At 42.7% G+C, this 16,552-nt stretch overlaps 1 protein-coding gene across 1 annotated transcript; it reads right to left on the bottom strand.

Moving 5' to 3' along the window:
• Nucleotides 1–36: 36 nt before the first annotated feature.
• On the bottom strand, nt 37–10,954 carry LOC311507429 (prostaglandin G/H synthase 1-like). Its single transcript, XM_084571755.1, has 11 exons — nt 10,790–10,954; nt 10,565–10,648; nt 7,895–8,011; nt 6,503–6,643; nt 6,270–6,413; nt 5,426–5,607; nt 4,817–4,900; nt 4,129–4,375; nt 3,703–3,989; nt 2,216–2,363; nt 37–971 (listed from the first exon to the last, which is right to left on the bottom strand). Exons 1-11 carry the CDS (start codon nt 10,794–10,796, stop codon nt 610–612), a joined length of 1,803 nt encoding a protein of 600 aa, XP_084427881.1. The 5' UTR covers nt 10,797–10,954; the 3' UTR covers nt 37–609.
• Between the last annotated feature and the right edge of the window lie 5,598 nt (nt 10,955–16,552).

The raw sequence follows: 16,552 nt of genomic DNA, 5'->3' as shown, positions 1-16,552 counted from the left end.
ATGTATATCTTAAATCCCTTTGATTCACATATTCTAACATGTGTTATAACCAGGTTTAATGGGATTCTAAACTTCACTGTACATCCTGTTTACTGAAACAACAGTGCTATTGTACTGGGTAAGTCTCCTGTTCCCGTAAGTTTACAGTCTCAAGCCAAAATAAATCCCAGATGTACAAGAAGCAGAAATCCAAGCGGGAATTAACACTCATGAGAGATACAGAACAAAGGAGAGTGAAGAAGGGAGGTCCAGGCGCTGCCAGTTGAAATGAACGGGCAATAATCCACTTTGTGTCTACAGTTTTATTTCAGCGAGGGTTTACACAGTATTGCAATAGAGAAATAAATCTACAGACAGTATGACTGGACAGTGTAAACATAATAGTATTTGAGTCTTCGGGCACAAAGCATTCGACAAAACAAAACATGTATATCCTCATAGATGTGTTTGTTCAAGTGTGAGACAGATAGCGAGCAAGTTATGGAAAAGGCAGATTTAATTTTGAGCTGAGTCGTGTGTGACTCTCCAGTGCTGGTCAAACAAGCATTACTGTGTTCGTTCTTTAGCAGCCACCTCGCAAAATACAACCCCTCAGGTGTCCACAAAGGGTCATAGCTCATCAGTCCGCACTTCACCGCCATCTCCCCTTTGTTGTGATTTCTCCTCCGTGGGCACGCTGAACGCCACGTAAGGACACGTCCTGGTGTTCAGACACACCAGCCTCTTGAGCGTGGCAGAGTTTACTATGTCGAAGCCGACTTTGCCCCCGAACGTGCTGGGCTTCCAGTAATCTGGAGAGCATATGGGGTTTCCTAGGAGGCCTTTGAGGGAGAAGGGGGCGCCCATCTCCACCATGCTTTCGCCAAATATGGACTCCTGTCGGGTTTTCTCCAGCATCAAGCCGGGGTAAAACTCGAGAGCGTCAATGTCACCGTAGAACTCCTCGAGTGTGCTGGCTATCTCCTCGTTATCTGCAAAAGGAAACAATGCACAGTTTGAAGTTTAGGGATGTGGAGGTTAACAGGTCAGTCCTCCACTCTGATTCAGACTGAAACATCTCAAGTGTGACACAGATGTCTTTCCTTCCCTCCCCTTGTATCAGCACAAGCAAGACAAGATCTACCACTCTTCCAAGGAAACATCTCAACATGTAAGGACTCATTTATTCACACCTTCATGGTTTCCAGATGGCAAAGCATCAGCTCAATCATTCAGTGTGCCAAAAAGTCATGGACAGGCTTTTTTCTTTCTCTGAACTTCTGTTCATTCATTAAATGTTCATTAAATGTTTCCGTTCTATGAGATCTATTATCATGGAGCTGCTAAATCAGCCGGATATGGGTGTAGATTCCAGTCATGTGACCAGTTTTTGGTGTGACATAAGGAAAGGCTGGGAGAACAGGAAACTCCCAAGACACCAAATTGTGCTGCCATGTATTCCTAACGATTCAGGTGATCCCCCGACGATTACCAGGTAGATTACCGGATAATTTGAAAGGCATCCGTGCTCCCTTCTGGATGGAAGGGACTGCCATCAAATCAATTAACATTCAGTTATTCCAATACTCTGCTTTATGCGAAGTAAATGACATTCCCATCAGCCTCAGGTGTGATTTGAATTTAGCAATAATTGGCACAAGTTAGCATGCTGAAACGCTAAACCGGAATCTCGCATGCACAATATGTCAATTTTCCCAAGTTTGTGTTGTGGTGAATTTTGTAAAGAACACCTTCACATTTGAACCTCGTGCGGCTGCAGCTAGAAATATGCATACCTTTGCGGAGAAAGGGAGCGTACGTGACATATTCTGTACACAGTTTTGGCAGTTAAGACTAATGTTGATGCTTCCCGGAGGCTTTATGAGATGTGAACACCTTCCAATAATACCGTGTGCCTCAGTCATTTGGCTCAAAGCACAGATACGCCTTTGTGAAACCTCACAGTTCCACGGTGTCACATATTTCATCATGATGCAAACCAGCATGGTTTGAATGTCACGCAAGTAATTATACCGTCAACAACTAAAGGATCAATAAGACGCTCTGCAGCTGATAGTAACAGAGAGTAGTCCTTAAACCCCTCTAAAGGGAGCAGCAGTCATTCCAAGAATGTATGTCCAGCTGCTCTCGTGGAGTTGCAAAAGCTATAAATCACATTCTTTGAAGCCTGAACTTCGTGTTGTGTGGGCCGTGCACTGCGAGCCGGGCGCCTTACCGCTGAATTCTCTAAACGACGTGTACGGCTTCAGGTTGAAGCGCTTCCTGTACTCGTTGAAAGGCTGCACGCGGAGCTGGCGGGACTCCTTTATTGCCCCCACGGCCACATGGGTCACCACGGCGTTGATATTGTGGCCCCCGCCAATCTGTAGGAAAAAAGAAACAAAAAGAAAAAGGTTTGAGAATTGAAGACGTACAGTACGTATGCTCGCATTTCACACACAAACTGAACCAGCATATAGTTTTATTCATTCATTCATCTTCTGTAACCGCTTGTCCTGTGAAGGGTCGCGGTGGCGGGGGTTAGGGTTAGGGTTAGGGTTAGCTGCCATTGGGCAAGAGGCAGGGCGCACCCTAGACAGGTGGCTGCTGGCTTGTATCCTTTTGTACTTACATGGAACTACAAGCACTACAAGCCCACACTGAAATATCGGGCCGTGTTTCAGCTTGTAAGAGTTAACCAGCAGCTCAAAGTAATTTAATAGTTTGATCTGCTGGTAAACTATTATTAGTGGTGGTTATAAGCAGCAGTCGAGTTGTAAAAAAAATTCAGGGGGGATGGTCAATTTTTTTCACCTTAAAAAAAAGGTGTGTGTGTGTGTGTGGGGGGGGTGTAATTCATGTAAATTCGTTGAAACACTGAAAATAAGACTTCTTAATCCTCTCAAATCATATCAAGCCAAGTTTATTTTATCATAACAATTATCTCTTTTTAAAGACAGTTGTTGCCTGATGAACAGCGTTGGGCAAGTAACTTCAAAAACGTAATACATTATGTATTACTTGTTACTGTCATTTCAAAGTAATTCGTTACATTATAATATTACTGTCTCTGAATTGTCGTTGGTAACTTATAGGAGCCACGCCCCTCAGGTGGTCAGCCAAACCTAAGGTGTGTGCGCGCTGCGAGCGTGGGGGAGGGAGGGGTAAACGAGAGGGGTGGATCATACCACTGGGGGGGGGGGGGGGGGGGGGGCTGCTTTTGCTCGTTAAAGTATTATTTTTAAACCACAAACTTTCTTCAATTGTGCTATTTTTGTCATCTTATCATAGACAAACCCTTTCAAAATAAAACAACCATTTTTTTTCAAGTTTTAGGGGTGCTGGGACAAAGTTTAGGTTTGAGCACCCCTATAAACGGGCTACTGTCCGACGTCGAGCCTGCTTCAGCCATACAAGAAGAAACGTTTTACAATTTGCGCTGAATTTTTCTCCTCTGCTGATCTCGCTGTGTTATTGGCGATAGTATAAAACAAAGCACCAATTAATTTCAGGTGTTTTTTCGGGTTAAAATGCATTGTAACGCGCGTTACTGACCTTTGTACCGAGTAAAATAATACCCCAATTTATTTTTTATTTTTATTTTTTTACAGGGGGGATGATTTTGATCGTTTTTATTTCAGGGGGGATGCCATCCCCCCTCATCCCCCCTCAACTCGACTACTGGTTATAAGTCACATAACTACAGCGTTTGTCATTTGTTACCTGGCCCGCAGGTTGCCGAGAGAATGCCTCCACCAGCTTCTCCACCCCGTAGTGTGTGAGAACAGACGTGTTGAAGACGAACTGCGGGTATGTCAGCTCGTCTCCGTTTATCAAGAAGCTGTCGGGCATCAAAGGATGCCAGTGGTAGAGCTGGCTGAACTCCAGAGCGATGCGGTTCCCGTACTGAAAGTGAGAGTTGAACAGCAGGGTGGGATCGAACTTCAGTTGAAGGAGGTATCCGCTGAGGTGCTGAACGTACTCCTCTATGACTATTCGGATTGTCTCACCTGGGCGGGAACATAAAACAGACATCATAGACATGCACGGTGTTAATTAGTTTTAAACGGCCAGACTTGTGCTTCTCCTTTAATGCTTTTGCAAGAAAACCAGTGAAGATAATCCCGAAATGTTCCTTTCAACGCTCACCGATGATGATGAGTCGTGCCGTTTGGAAAAGCTGCTCGTCGTCCCATTCGGGGTGCTCCGCTTTCAGGATGTCACAGACCCGGTTGTGCTCCCTCAGCCACAGCGTGGCGAACATTCCCAAGCCGGGGAGGAGTCCGAACACTTCCTGACCGATGGCAATCTGACTCTCGACGGGGATACCGGGAGGGTAGCTCATCTTCACGGACGTCTCAGTCACAGAGGGAGGGTACACCTCTCCATTAATTACCTGATTGGGGGGGGGGGGACACATGTTCAGCATACTACAGGCATCTACGGCAGCTGACAGATGCTCCTCAGAATTAATCATTACTGGACGAAAAGATTAACGATCAGCAGCACATATAGAAAGCAGGCATACAAAATATGCACAGGTAATAAAACCAAAAGCAGTTAAATACTCAAAAATACTAAAGCTGGAGAACAGTCTACAGAATAATATATATGCAATATAGATTAAAAGTGCACAATATAGGCAAAAATCAGTATCAGGACATGCTCTTGGGTTCAACTCACTGAGGTCAAGTTGCCCATATTGCATGCATATTAAAAGTTTGGCACTTTTAGCTGTGTTATAAGGTGAGGTAAGACATAGGGCGGCTCCTTCCCTTCCTTAATGCCCTGTGCCAATATTCTGGCAGCGGCTGGGGAATTAACGTGTCTCTTCTACCTGATATTTAAGTTTTCCGTCTCTGTGAAGCCTGAGCTTGAGCTGTCGTTGCAGGTTGTCTCCATAAATGTGTCCTGCATCCACCTACATGAAGGTAGCAAGCAAGAGAATAAATATTACAAAACATCACGTGTTACATGGTCCTGTGAATAAAATGACAGCTTCTATGAAGTTCTATAACTGACAATAGCTAAAGTGTAAAATGCCAGAGGGCCTTTCTGTAAGTAGATGCTATTTTATTGGTTAAGACCAGTAGAGTTTAACCATGTTTCCTGCCAATGCTTCATCTTTTCTTTGGATTAAATGGTGGACTAAAGCTAGGTGGCTGCTTCGTGTCCAATCTTTAAGTTAAGACAAGTTAGCGAAGCTGCTAGAGGTAACTTCATATTTAACACCAGGGTGAGGGTGGTGCTGCAATGTCACACATTTTCTAATAATAAACAAAGTAGTAGGTCAGTCTGGCTCAGATAGTTTAGACTTCATTCATCCACAAGGGAAATTGCCTGGTCTTGCCAGTTTTACTAGTTTACTAATTTGAATCTATTCACATTTAAGTTAATATTTAATGAAATGTAAATCATTTATCATTGTATCTCGGAACAGACTAACCCCGTGCGCCACAGCCTTTGTGTAGCCCACGCCCATGCGATTGTAGGTCTTAAAGAACTGGTGGGTGAAGTGCTGCGCGAAAAAGGCGAACATGAGGTTGGAGCCCTGGGGGTCGGGCCTGAACGTCCTTCTCTTCAGGAGCCTCTCCACCAGCAGCTCAGGGTCGGGCAGCCCAGCCTTGCCTGAACGGGAGCAACCACGGCGTCACGCACAGAAGCACAAGGGTGAAACAGACACACGCCCTTTAGTCATAATACTGAGTAAAAACAGTACTGATACCTCTCAACTATCCAAGGTCAAAACAGTGACAGGGACAGATATTAAAAATCTTCGCTATAGTGGAAAGAAGGTAGGTTAAATTTCCTCATGTAAGGCGCCAACATTTCATTTACTACATTTCAGAGAATAAAACTGGCCAGGAATACAGACAAAACTATTAAGCTGTTATAATCCACTAGTATCCACTAATATACACCGATCAGCCACAACATTATGACCACGGACAGGGGACGTGGGAAACATTTGAAGGTGTTGACCTGGCCTCCAAATTCACTAGATCCCAAACTGATCAAGTATCTGTGGGATGATCCACAGAGGCCCCTCCCCTCAACCCATAGTACCCAGGGGCCCCCCACATCCTGTTACCAGACAACACAGGACACCCTCAGAAGGCCCGTGTCCATTCTCTAATGAGTCACAACTGTTTTGGAGGCACAAGGGAGACTTACACAATATTAGGAAGGTGGTCATAATGTTATGCCTGATCTGTGTATATAAAGTGCTAGTCCAACCTGAATATTCTGGTTGCGCAAGATAAGAAAAAATGTGTTTCCTTAAAGCTAACCTTTGACCCCCAGAGGCGTAGGACAGTCCTTGGGTACCGGGGGCAGAATCCGAGTGTAGTAGCTCAGATTATAGTAGGACTCCCAGCTGAGGTAGTGATATTTGGAGTTGAAGGTCGGAGGGCTGGGGATCAAGTTAGACCTCACTGTCGATTGAAACAAGACAATAGTTAGCAGATATATATCAAACATGCGAAAGGGAATTTCCTTGAATGAACCACCGCTCACTGCAGACCTGTTAAAACCGCTCGCATGAGGACGTCCCGCAGGAAGGTGGAGTTGATAATGTCCCAGAGCCAGCGGAAGTGGGTGAGAATGTAATGCACTGTGTCTGGGCTGGGCTTTAAGAACTGTCGCACCCGGGTCCAAAACTCAGCTGTGGTGGGAGCACAAAGGAAAAAGCAGTCTTGTTGTTACAATTGTAGCTGGGGATTTGGACAGGAAATTCACTCCAAATTACTAAGTTGTTGAGTCGTCGTCCATCAGGACACTTGGCAGGCTTGGTTCCAGAAATCTAAATTGCAACCCACATCTCCAGATTTGACTGAATTACTGAATAAAAGGAAATGAAACGGCGAGGCTGTCCCAGGACCCCAACAGGATATTTTGTCTGTGAGCTGGTCCAAAATTAACATGAGCTCATGCTTTTTTGCCTGATCCTGGCTGGCTCTTCACGAAACCTGATCTGTGCTTGGATGACGTCTTCCTCAGTTCACTTATAATTAATATCAGGATTTGTCATAAAGGACGGAAAGATAATCAGCTGATTAATTATTGAAAACAGTTGTAGTACATGCTTTATTGCATGATCCTGGGTGGCTGTTGTCAAGGAGAGACCTGCGCTGAAATCTAGGTTTAATGATTTTTATTAAACCCCCCCCCCCACTAACAACACTACAGGACACCCTCAGAAGGCCCATGTCCATTCTCTGATGAGTCACAACTGTCTTGGAGGCACAAGAGAGACCTAATGGTCATAATGTTATGCCTGATTGGTGTATGTGCTGATTCACCCATTATGTTTTGGCAAACCAAGTCAGTATGCTAAGCTAGGCTAGTTGTTTGCACATTTGCATACATTTGAGAGCAGTATATTTCTTTTCATTTAGCTCTAATCAAAAAGCAAAAAAAGCACATTTCCCAAAACTACCTTACATAAAAAGTGAAAACACAACTCTATGTCCCATTTATTCTGTTCCCGTTAGACTCCGCCTCGTCCTCCTTTCTCCCATTTCTTTCTTTTTCCTCCTTTTGCACAATCAAGGCAATGGTTAATTGTCACCACGCATGATGTAACTGTCAGCCAAATGCTTCACATCCAATTAAGACAGTGTCAGGGGTTCTTTGTTAATGAGAAGCAGACCAGCAGAAGTACAGTGATGAGATCAGCACACAGGGCTCTGATCCAGATTCTCTCTTGCTGGCAGTTTCTCCAGTTCCTCCAAATATTTGGGTCTAGACAAGAAGCTTTAGCTTCTTGAGCCAGGAGATGTGTTTCACTATTTCCTGGTTTAACTGCAACACCATCTGACCCTTTCTGTCTTATGTACAAAGGAATATTCCAGATTCCTCAAATGTACAATGATTGCAGAGGATATGAGAAGAAGGCAAAGATGAGTGGACTCACGGACTGTGCAGTTTTCTCCATAGTAGCCCGTGCGAGTGCAGTCACACTCATACTTGTCCTCGCTGTAGCGCACACACACACCCCAGTGCTGGCAGGGGATATAACAGCATGGGTTCACTGGGGAAAATAAAAAACAGGAGGGAAAACACACGTCAGACATCCTTTGAAATACCTACACCAGCTTCGGAGCGGTGACACAGAGAACAGGTTAAATATTGACTTTTCATTGTTTCTGAATGACGGCAGCTCTGATTCCCGCATGCATAGTGATTTTTTTTCCCCCCACGCTAAAACCTGTGGCTAGGTTTCGACACTTATGCATTTCTATTCTGAAGTAACAAGTTGGAGCATTACGGGTACTCTTTTATGATAAAGTACATCTACAAAAAATATGCCCGTTTAATTTAAAATGTTCAAGAATTTAGCAAAATGTGATCGACAGCATGTTAGAAAAGGACAAATATTTGCCACATGAGAACAAATATGAAAATCCTGAAGCAAGTTTATTAGATTAGATTAGTGTAGATTCAGATTCTTAGTGAAGAAATGTCGTACTGTCGCTTTAAAGTGATCGTAGTTTGTCCCAAACCATTGTACGCACTAAGACAACTTGATGAAAATCACAGACTAGGAGAGTTCCTTTAAAATCAAAGCTGTTCTGTGTGCATGGAAATGCAATAACCTAAGGAATAAGCACAGAGGCTTGGCCATTTGAATGAAACAACTGCCTTATTCATTGTCAGTCACGTGGCAAACTATCTTACAGTTGTCCTTTTATATCAAACAGGCCCTGAAACTACTGTATAAATACGATAATTATCGGATACCCAATCAATCTGACATTGATTTTTACATGAATAAAGGACCTGTAATTATTCACCATTCCCTTCTTACAACAAGTTATTCATGCACACTTAATGCTGAATTGCGTGCTTCCCACACTCTACCTGGTCATCATCAGGAAATTGTTTGGAATTGTTGCACCTAAAGCAAATTGGTACCCTGCCATATGTTTAAATCCCGAGCTATTAGAGAAGATTGATACCACTCCCTCTGTAAGGCTCAATGTAGCCGGCAGCTATAGTTACATAGTTATCTTAGATTAGCACTAGGAGGCTAGGAAACATGTAGGTAGAAGAAAAAGGTAACAAAAGCCTAAACCTCGAACCTCTAAAGGCGTCTCAACATCAGTAATAAACATTTTATATAGTGTTTGTTTGAGTAACAGTTGGCTGTTTTTGATGTGATTAAGCTCCAGGCTAGGATACGGTTAGTCAGGCTAGCGTCATCTGATTTGTCAACAAACCTTTCAACATTAAGCAAATAGATTACCACCCAAACGTATCATTTTAGGATACTTAGTTAGTCAGACAAACAAAACTGCATGTGGAGAAACCCTGTCAAGAAAGGGTCTTTGTTCCTACGCAAATGGAAAGGGGGAGCTGGGGGGACTAATTGCCAAAATTAATGACAAGACACAACAAGCAAGTGAGAAAATAAACACTTCTAAATCATAGCGTGATGACAGCCGTGATTTATGCTCGGATTTCAACAAGATCGTGTCGTGGATTAGCTCAGTGTGGAAGAAATGAGATGCAGGAGCTGTGGGATATACCGAGAGCTGCAGTAAAGACTTTGTTTATGTTGGAAGTGCCAGAGACATGCCTCTTCCAGCCCTAATCCTTCTGTCTCCCTGCAGCACACTGAGGAGATCAGCCGTCACATCTGACAGCCTTGTAAACTATGTGTATGCAGTCCTATATAAGGGGTCAGAACAAGGTCAAATCTCACGCAGGCTTGACTGTAGATTTAAATCTAGAGGTGAACGACTCAATCAAGCAGGTCAGAGCATTAACATTATAATATAATAACCTATAAATAATAGCATCTCCAAATGTTTCCCTTTGTTTTAGTGCTAAAAAGTACAAATAAAACTGTGGACAAATTAGGAATAACACTTACTTTTATTGAACTTAAATTGCAGTTAAAGTCTTCTATGTAATTTTCACACATTGCAAATTCATGCCCCGGGCCTCTTTTGACCCTTAGGGCGGGCCGGTTTTGGCCCTCGGGCCATATGTTTGACAACTCTGATGTATGGTTAAAAGGTTTTTCTCCCGTGGCTCAGTTTAAATACCAGACTAAAAGCTAAAAGCTGAAATCGGATGCACAGGAAGAAGAGGGTGACGATGTATGTGCGCTGATGACATTTGCCTGAGGGAACAGTGCCATATTGTGTATATAAGACGTCTGAGGGGGAATGCAGACTAACCGTACAGGTCTGACAGGAAAAGTCTGCTCGCGGCAATAAAAGCACTACTTTTATAGATGCATTGTGAAGCTTTGTTGTTCAATACTTTACCTTCTTAAAATCAAAATAAAGTGTCGTGTAAGTGTCATGGTTTTTCTAGCGGATGATGTCATGTGCCCGGAGCTGGCCTGTCGGGGCCCGTCTTTGTTATCAGGTTTAAAGGAATGCCTAGCAGTCTAACGGCCATGCTCAGAGGAAACCCTGATAAAACAAGAAGGATAATGAAAACACGTCGCTTGCATGCTCCACCGCTCAAACCTTGCATCCTGCATCACCTGTTAAAACATTAGACCTCCCAGTATATTCCCAGAATACAAGGTAATTATAATACTAGGTAGTGCGGCTTCCAACTTACTGACCTGTGTTGGAGGTAACTTCATCACCCCGGCACACAGGCTCCCGCAACAGCACGAGAAGAGCAAAAACTGATCCTAGGACAGAGGCTACAGAAAGAGTTTAAAATAAGTTTATGTGTAAAGCAGCACAGATTGAACACAAAGGAACAGCATAGCAACATACAGACTGGCCCCAGTCTGTGCCCCCGGATCCTTGAGAGGCACCAGCTGGGGCTACGGTGTACTCACCTCTCATTACAGCAGCCTCAGTTCAGGAGACTTTCATGCCAACAAATAAAACAAGAGGAAAAGTGCAATAATCCAGGAGATCTGGGTTCGCTCAGAGTTGTGAGGAGGAGATCCAGCTGCTGACAGACAGACAGACAGGCAGACAATGAGAATCAGGATCAGCTGTTCAACGGGTTAACTAGTCTCTGAGAGCTGCACACTCACCACACCACGCCTTTTACCTACCGTTAGACGGGGAAAGGGAAAGTGGGAGGGTGAGTTCAGAGCAGCTTTCCAGTTCTTCGTCGCCGCCTGCTGGTGCGCCAGCATTCAGCCCCATGCCTCATGTTCCACTCATTTCACTACTCGGAAGTCCGGTATGTTGCAATCCCACCGTGACTTTTGTGTTATTGGTTTATTTTGGCAGATCATAACACCACCATTAAAAATGACTTAAGGAAATATTATGAGACACTTTATTGATCTACTCTGCAAGTTCTTTGTAAGACCAATAGAAGAAAAAAGAAAAGAATGGCAGAACTCAGTTCAGTTTATATAAAGGTACACACACCAATCAGGCATAACATTATGACCACCTTCCTAATATTGAGTAGGAGTCCCTTGTGCCTCCAAAACTGTTGTGACTCATCAGAGAACGGACATGTTCCTTCTGAGAGTGTCCTGTGGTGTTGTTAGTGGGGGGTCTTGGGGTCCTATGGGTTGAGGGGAGGGGCCTCTGTGGATCATCCCACATATACTAGTGAATTTGGAGGGCAGGTCAACGGCTTGTGCTGTTCTTCATGTTTTATTTTTTTTGTTTTTTTTTTATAATTGTTCTTAAACCATTTTTGTGTTTTGTGTCAGGTTGCATCCTGCTGCCATTAAGTAGTGTCATTGCTATGGGGTGGGGGGTACCTGGTCTGGTCTGGTCTGGGTGGGTGCTACATGTCTAAGTAACATCCACACGACTGAATGCCAGGTCCAAAAGTTTCCCAGCAGAACATTGAATTGACACAAGATGTTATTTACTTCACCTGTCAGTAGTTTTAATGTATTGGCTGATCGGTGTACACCACAATACAAGATGTGCAGCTATTTGGTCATAAATTATTGATTTGTTTCCGACCGGACGGTGCAATAAGGGAGAATCATCATGATTCATCCTATGGGGATCAGGAATGTCCTTTTCATGGCAGCTCATCCAGTAGTTAGGAAGATATTTCATTCTGAACCAAAGCGGTCAACCATTAGTTACGCTGTTAGCATAACTTCCCCTGCACTGAAAACCACATTAGCATTTCCTGGCTTAGTGTTTTCTGTCCTTTGTTTTGTTGTAAAGCACGTGTGAATCATATCACATTATGCTGTAAAATACTTCTCTCCATAACTGCACAAGACTGGAATCTCCACTATACTGCAAGGAAGGAAAACAGAGTTGAATTATTCAGCCTTCCACATAAACTGAGAGACACTCTGTGTAATTCATAATGTTCCCAATGAACCAACACCCTTAGCAACCTACTAAACAGGTGATAAAAGAGATACCCTGGAGTTAAGTTCAGCTCTGTGCATCATTCCCTCAGAGGTAGAGGAGTATTTTAGCGGTGCCAGGAAGAAGCCATGAAGTATGTTCACAAAACGCTGCTGCCGTAAAAATCCTTCCAGGCTTATCTACGACTGAAACCACACTCCCCTGGCAGATGGAAGTCGCAGATCAACTCGCCAGATGCTCCGTGAGAAAAAAGGATTACATTTGTTTACAGTGCGCAGACAAGTGACGGGAGGAAGGAGGTTAAACACAGGTTTATGGCGTCTTGTGAAACATTTAAGATATCAAATGTCTGTTGACTGGAATCCTCCAGGCAGTTTCAGGATATTGGACCTTTCTCCACAATAATGTGCTTTTTGTTTGTTGTATTTAATCTTCCTCTAAAATGTTCCGCCCACCTTAGCTGCTGGTTTCCCTCACGCTGATGGCTTCACACGCAGTTTCCAGCTGCAGCCACAAAATTCAGTCTTTTGACTCATTTGTAAACCGACTACCTGTCAGTCGTCATCTGAGAAATTTCTTTGTTTGGCCCCGGATAAATATTTAGACTTGTTTTGTTGTTGAGGATGTTTCTAAACCACTTTTTGCCAATTCATCTTCCAGTTTGTTTTTTATTATATAGGCAGGGATGTGCTGCTAGAAACTCTGGGTAGCATCACGTGTATGTCTATACTGCAGGGTCCTCTGAAGGAAACTCTGTAAGCTGACGCTGGAACGGTTCTCACCAAAAAAGCTGCAGTTGGGTTTATAAACTATGCTTCTAATGACTTCCACTAAGTCGGTCTTCAGCCTGTGAATGAGTTGCTCGGTCCAGCTGCAGCTTGGAAACAGTTCAGCGCTCAAGTGAACCATCTGACAAACTAATTTCACAGTAGCAGGGGAATATTTGTGAGTAAATATTCGAGAAAATATGTGGTGTGGTGAATCAGTGAGAAGGACTCGAGGAAATGTGACTTAGAGAGCATTGAGGGGTTAGTGGCTAGGTCTGTAGTTATGAGAAGAGAGATTAAGTCTAATTAAGTCTGAATAATTGAAATGGAAACATGAGCAGTCTGGTGTTACAGAAGTGAATTTATTCCATTTATAGTTACAGTAATTTTAGTATTGCACATTTTTTTCCATTAGAAGGAAATACTTTGGCTTCATTAGTGATTAAAAGCTGAAAAACATATGTCTGTGAAGATTCTCAGTCATCCAGGTCATGGTTTATTCTAAAAGGCAACAGGACTTGTAGAGTTTTTTTTGAGAATACGTTTCACCACTCATCTGATGGGTTATACTCAGAGTTTCCTATTTAAACCTCAAAATTCCCACCAGTCCCCCTAGAGCTGAAGAAGCTACTCAGATGAGTGGTGAAACGTCTTCTCAAAAAAGCTCTACAAGTCCTGTTGCCTTTTTGGATATACCATGACCTGGATTAACTGAGAACCTCCACATATGTTTTTCAGCTCTCTTAATCACTAATAAAGCCAAAGTATTTCCTTCCAACGGAAAAAAATGTACAAAAATTAAAGAATAGCTGCCTCTGTGGTTAGCACAGACGCCTCAAAGCAAGAAGGGGTCAAACAGTCTGGCTGGCTGGGGCCTTTCTGCTTGGGGTTTCTGTGCTATCCCTGTATCTGTGTGAGTTTTCTCTCAGTACTCTTGAGTTTTTCCAGCAATCTGAAGATATGCAGGTTAGGTTAATAATAACACATAAATAAATAATAATTTATAGTGTATTGATCACACAGAGGGAAATTATCTTTCTGCATCTGATACAATACAGCCTCTGAGTGACTCAAGTATAGACACAGGGGGTAGGTAAACCTGGGACCCTCCCAATATACAAAAAGATTTCGAGCCAGCCAGGAGTCGAACCTAGAATCTTCTGATCCGTAGTCAGACGCGTTATCCATTGCGCCACTGGCCCGATGCTCATTTACCCTTGTTTTTGTTCTTTTTCCCAAAAAAAAAACAATAATTATACATAAAATGGCTGAGCCTCACCTCTATGAGCCTTCTGAGGTTTCTTCCCGTTTAATTTTTTTTTTGCCCAGTGCTTGCTCTGGAGGTTTCAGGTTTTAATGAATGCTCAAAAATGTAAATTAAAAAAAAATTAAATGTTTCAGGGTAATTTGAAGGGAATTCAATACTCACTAGTTTGATTGGCTGGTTGTCACTGAGAGTACAAGACAATTACCATAGTTTGTTGCTTGCTGCTTCCCATGCAACATAAATGTGACTATACATCAACTTTTAGATTCTAACCTTTGTTAGATCTGGACTTATTGTTTTTGCACATGATTGTAAATTCATTTCTTTTCAATATTCACTTATTTTGTTTCACATGTATCATTCTTGTAAATATTGTCTATGTTTTTTTGTTATGTATGGTGTCAAGCAGAGCCATAGAGAGAGAGAGTTGCGACACTCTTTGATGTCGCCGCTATGGCTGTCACGTGGTTCATGTAAACCCAATTAGTTCCTAAACATACGCTGGCTGTCATGTTCTTCTATGGGACAGACAGCAGCGATTGCATTACTGAACGGTAAATATAAAATAAAACACACACCCAAGTACTTTTTCAGCTGTTATTACATTATTGCATTTTTGTTAATGTCAGTTTTGCATTTGGAGAGGCAGGGTGACAACGAAAAACTTATATTACTTAGATAAGTTTTAGGCTACATTTTTGGAGTGAAAAGCTTAGTGTTCATGTTCGCATGGGTAGTAGCACTGGCTTTAGAGGCTCTAACTTAACTTTTCCATATCATTCATCTGATGGTAGACGTCTCATGATATTCATTTGAGCACAACTGGGCTGTATTAGGCTATTGATTCCCGTGATTTTGTTTATAAATTCCGATTCAGCTATAGAGAGCCGAAGTCCCGCCCCTTCTACTTCCGGGCCATGGGACCTATCTTTCGAAAAAATATGAACGGCAGTCTATGGCGAAAGATAAATTATTTTCTGGTCCCGATCGACTTGTGCCTTGTGCCAACATATGTATAATATGTTGTTTTTCAGAATAAAAAATGATTTTACATGTCAAGAATGTCACAGTTTGTTGCAATATAGTTAAGTAAAACGCTATGGAAAATACGTAATTAAACGAACTACAAGTCCCGCATGCTGGCGCGTACATAACCAACCAAAACTCCCTTCGTGTAACTACAGCTCTCGACATGACCCGATTTATAATGATTTTCACCTCGTTTGATGCTTCTGCCTTCGTCCGGGAAGAAGACGGTAAAGCTCAACAAGGAGACAGCCATAGTTCTCTAGTGACGTACATTGTTCGAGACGAGAGATGTAGTTCACTAAGCGATCTCATACAAAACCTAATGTTGTTCAGCTTATTTACGTCAAATAATTTATCTCTTGACGTGAAAAATTATCTTTTAAATTCACACACGTCATATGTGAAATTCATGCCACAATTCGAATGGGACCAAAAAATAATTATGATCTCTCCCTAGACTGCCGTTCATATTTTTTCGAAAGATAGGTCCCATGACCCGGAAGTAGAGGGGCGGGACTTCGGCTCTCTATTAGCCTACCTTCGTGATAACGCAAAGAGGTCTGCCACTCAAACTCGCCAGTCCTAAAATTCCCGTCATTCCTAATTAAATAACCCTCGCTCAAATCACGAGTCACGACAATGCCTTGACATACCCTGATCACGAGCTCATGGCATGGGATAGCAATCTATCAGCATCTCATCAAGCGTCAGCAAGTAGCGCTGGGCAAATTGTACACTAGCCAAGTGAACATGGAACAGGAACAGTACAACAAATTAAGTACAGCCAACACGTCACATAATGAAAAGTTAGTATATCCCAAAATTCAATTAAATAAAAGTTGCTATAAAGGTGGTAGCGATTCATTACCTAACTAATTACCTTCACCATGACCTTCACAGCTGGCGAAGTCGCGCTAGCTAACTAGCTAGCAGGCAGTGCTTGAAAATTGGTTGAAACAACCAACATAAAATATAAATAATTACGCTGTGCATGTACAAAATGAAGATCAGTATAAGCATCGCAAAGGGTCTCTGATACAATATAGAGTTGACAATTCAAAAAGAGGTCGATATTTCAGCAACTTACCTCTGGAGCTCGACGCGCAGCCTTCACCAGTCAAACTCGCCAGTCCTAATTGAAATTCCCGTCATTCCTAATTATAACCCTCGCTCAAATGAACACGGAGCAGTACAACAAATTAAGTACAGCCAACACGTCACATAATGAA

The sequence above is a fragment of the Chelon labrosus genome (genome assembly GCF_963514085.1).
Source record: "Chelon labrosus genome assembly, chromosome: 22".
NCBI lineage: Eukaryota > Metazoa > Chordata > Actinopteri > Mugiliformes > Mugilidae > Chelon > Chelon labrosus.
Note: the sequence above shows the minus strand (reverse complement) of the source record. Positions and strands in the feature narration are given on the sequence as shown.